Genomic DNA, 3,410 nt, shown 5'->3' on the forward strand with positions numbered 1-3,410 from the left:
CTAGAGGAATGAACGCAGAATCTCCATGCTGTTCTTTTCTCCAGTGCAAACTACACCAGTCCCTAGAGGTCATTTCTCCCCTTGTCAAATGGCTGCTGTAGCCTGCTCCTTTTCATACTGTCTACCAGAAGTCCTCTTGGGGGACCAGACCACTTCCTCAATGGTGTTTGACTTGTGCCAGGCAGAAGAGGTGGAGCCAATACCTCTGAGCTTGGTGGCTGGCTTGCAGCTTGGCAAGTATTGGCAGCGACTGCTTGAGTGAGTCAGTTTGCATGAAAATAAGCTTTGTGAATAAAAACGTCTGGTTTGTTACTACAAAGATTCTATTTGCATTGGTGTCTTCAGCAGCACCTCATTCTTAAGGTAGAGATTGTTGCTTTCTACAAAGGCTATAGGACTGCTGCAGGCTTTCAGTGCCTAGCAAGAGACATGCGTAGGGGACAGAAGACTAGATGCAGTCATAACACTAGGGCCATGGAAGAGAACTGCAACAATCGCAAGATCCAAGGCTCAGAGGTGTCTGAGACCCAGATGGATGGCTATCTCTGTGATGCCTAGCACCAGCAAAGATGACTTGAGCAGCCCCCAAAAGAACTGGAGCACTCCAGCACCCCTAAAGCAGCCTCTAGCATTGCCTTGTGCAAAAGCCTTCGGTAGTGCAGAACAGTTTTCAGGGGACCAAGAAGTCTCCTCATGTTTGTATTAGCCCTCATCTTCATCATGGGGAATAGTGCCAAGGAGGCTCTGGTCTGGAAAGTGCTGGGAAAGTTAGGAATGCAGCCTGAGTGGCCGCACAGCACCTTTGGAGAACCAAAGAAGGTCATTACAGAAGAATTTGTGCACAGAAGTTACCTAATTTATAATCCACTGCTCTGCAGCAATCCTGTGGAATATAAATTCTTCTGGGGTCCTTAAGCACATGTAGAATCCAGCAAAGTAAAAGTCCTGTATTTTGTAGCAAAGGTTTGTAACCGATGCTCCAAGGACTGGCCAAGAAATTATTATTGGGATTCAGATGATGATGCAGAACTTGAGGCTATCCTAAATTCAGGTGCTAAGGGATTACTCCCCCAGGGAAGTCTAAGTTTGGAAAAAAGAGAGTCCAGGAGTAGACGGCCAGGATCCTGAGTTTCAAGTAACATACATTTACAGAGGGGGGCTGTATTTTATATTTGTGATTAGTGCTAATTGTTTAATTATAAAATAGAGTAGTTTTTGGATATTGTACACTTGTATTCATTTTATAAAACTGTTGATTAAGGGTCACAATATGTTTCATATGTAATTGAGGAATTTTTTTTTTTGTTTTGCTGTCATTGAGATTTGTTGTAACAATTTTTCTGTTATGAAATGCAGTCATTGCATCATATTCTGTGATGTGGCCCAAAATTTTATCATTCAAATGGGTTACTCTTTGAAAGTTTGACATAACTAGGAAAACGTGGGAGGGAATGAGGGAAAACTTCCTACATGACCTTTCTGAAACCCTTTGTTTCTGCTCTCTTATAAACTGAGGCTTTTCATGATTTCGTTTTAGTTACTGAAGAATATAGAAAAAACACTAAAAGCCATAATGACTAGTACACCTTGTTTCTTTACTGACTGCCTGTTCTTCAGGTAGAGATTGTTACATGAGGAAGAGGTATATATTATGGGCTATTTCTTAATATAGAGCGGCCAATTCCAAAGAATTCTCTAAATACTGTGGGAGAAAAAATTATATAAACTGGCACTACTATAAATGCTGGGATAAAGAATGAATATGAGGTACAGGAAAATGTAAAAAAAAACTTATGTGAGGAGTACATGGGAAGAGGGAAGAGGGAATAGAGCATCAATTGAAGAGATAAAGAAGCTACTGGAGAATCGAAAGGGGCATCAAAGTATACTATGAAATTATTTTGTACTGAGCATTTTATTTGATACTGAATCAAACTTGGAAGAGGGTCCTTAGAAAACAGACGGGGAAGCCATTGCTTGCTGTGAAAATAGTAATATAATTAAAGGAGAAGAGGAGGGCAGCACGAAAGGGTGGTAAAAGGGCTATCATGGGGATACTAGAGAAATAAATAGGAAAAAACTGTCAGAAAACTCTCAGTGAGATGACAATCTAAGTTCTACTAGTAATATGGGTGATGAGGATAGAATAAATATGGAGGCACTGAAGGCATCCTACACATTTGGCAAATACCAAATTTTTCACCAAAACTTCTACCAAGGGGAAAGTGGAGAATAAGAAATGAGGCAGGAGAGAAGGTGGGCAAAACCTTGAGGTTGTCTCTGCTGACTTTAAAGTAAAGATAATCAAATGATTAATAATGATGGTGACCCTGGAATAGTGAGTGGGAAGGAGTCTTCTAATGTAGCAGATCTTGAATATTAGAAGAACCAGGTGGAAAAGTTTACTTAACCTGTGGTATCTCTGAAAGGTAACCTTGGACTTCTCTGAGGGACTGTAGTTTATTACAATACACACATTGTTTAGAAATGTTTCTGTGTGCTGTGCACATGTGTGTGAATGTGCATGCATGTGTGTGTGTACTTACTCCCTCATGTGTTTGCATCTAGGGTGCAGGGCAAGGTGGTATTAGCATTTTTACTTTCCACTTCGGCCAGTTTGGTAAGTCCAAAGGGATCCCTTGCATCGTGGTTCATGGTGTACTACATTACGTGGGATCAGGTTTTTCTTTGAACCCCAAGAGTTTTCCCACTCTCACTTGAGTTCAGGGAGTTCAATGCCATTCTCATCCATTCTATCACAGGGGCTTCTGAATCCTTGCCTTCACCATGCAGCACATCTGAAGCTGTGAGAGTCACCTCTCCCATTCTATCAGCTACAGGCTGAGAACAATCACAAGAAAACTGGTGCACACCCAGATCCTTCTACACTTACCTCAAGAGGTAAACACTGTATGAACTGAGGTAAGTCCCTTAATGGGAAGCATGGAGAACAGGTGTTTAACCTAGTCTTGTGGAGGTCGGGGTGGCAGCTGCCACACAGCAGAGTGGCCAGGCAACCCTCTTTTTTACCTTCAAGTCAAGTCCGGAAGCAGAGTAAGCTAGCAAAGGGATTTTTGGCAAAGGGCAAGGAACCCACAGTCGTCAGTCCACAGGCTAAGGAGGCTGCAAACAAAAGTACTGGCTGTGAACCCTCAGCAACTCCAAATTCATTCAACAAGTGAGCAAAATGTTTTTTTTTTTTTTTTTTTGTGGTTTTTCTCCGGTACCGGGAACCGAACTCACGACCTTGCGCTTGCCAGGCAGGCGCTTTTGCCACTGAGCTAAATCCCCAGCCCCAAGTGAGCAAAATGTGAGGAGTTTCTATGGCTCAGGCAGTATGAGAGGACTTGAGCATAGAAAATCAAAAGGTATGTTTCTTGCTCTGGAAGGACTATATTGGTCAGTCTAAT

At 42.2% G+C, this 3,410-nt stretch overlaps 1 protein-coding gene across 1 annotated transcript; it reads left to right on the top strand.

The window, feature by feature from the left end:
* The first annotated feature begins 429 nt into the window (after positions 1-429).
* On the top strand, positions 430-1,128 carry LOC102022188 (melanoma-associated antigen H1). The gene is given in 4 exon segments (XM_013502803.1): positions 430-531; positions 533-630; positions 632-685; positions 687-1,128. Coding segments are annotated over 4 exon segments (696 nt in total).
* The last annotated feature ends 2,282 nt before the right edge of the window (positions 1,129-3,410 follow it).

Source organism: Chinchilla lanigera, unplaced genomic scaffold, assembly GCF_000276665.1.
Source record: "Chinchilla lanigera isolate Chin_1 unplaced genomic scaffold, ChiLan1.0 scaffold00074, whole genome shotgun sequence".
Lineage (NCBI taxonomy): Eukaryota > Metazoa > Chordata > Mammalia > Rodentia > Chinchillidae > Chinchilla > Chinchilla lanigera.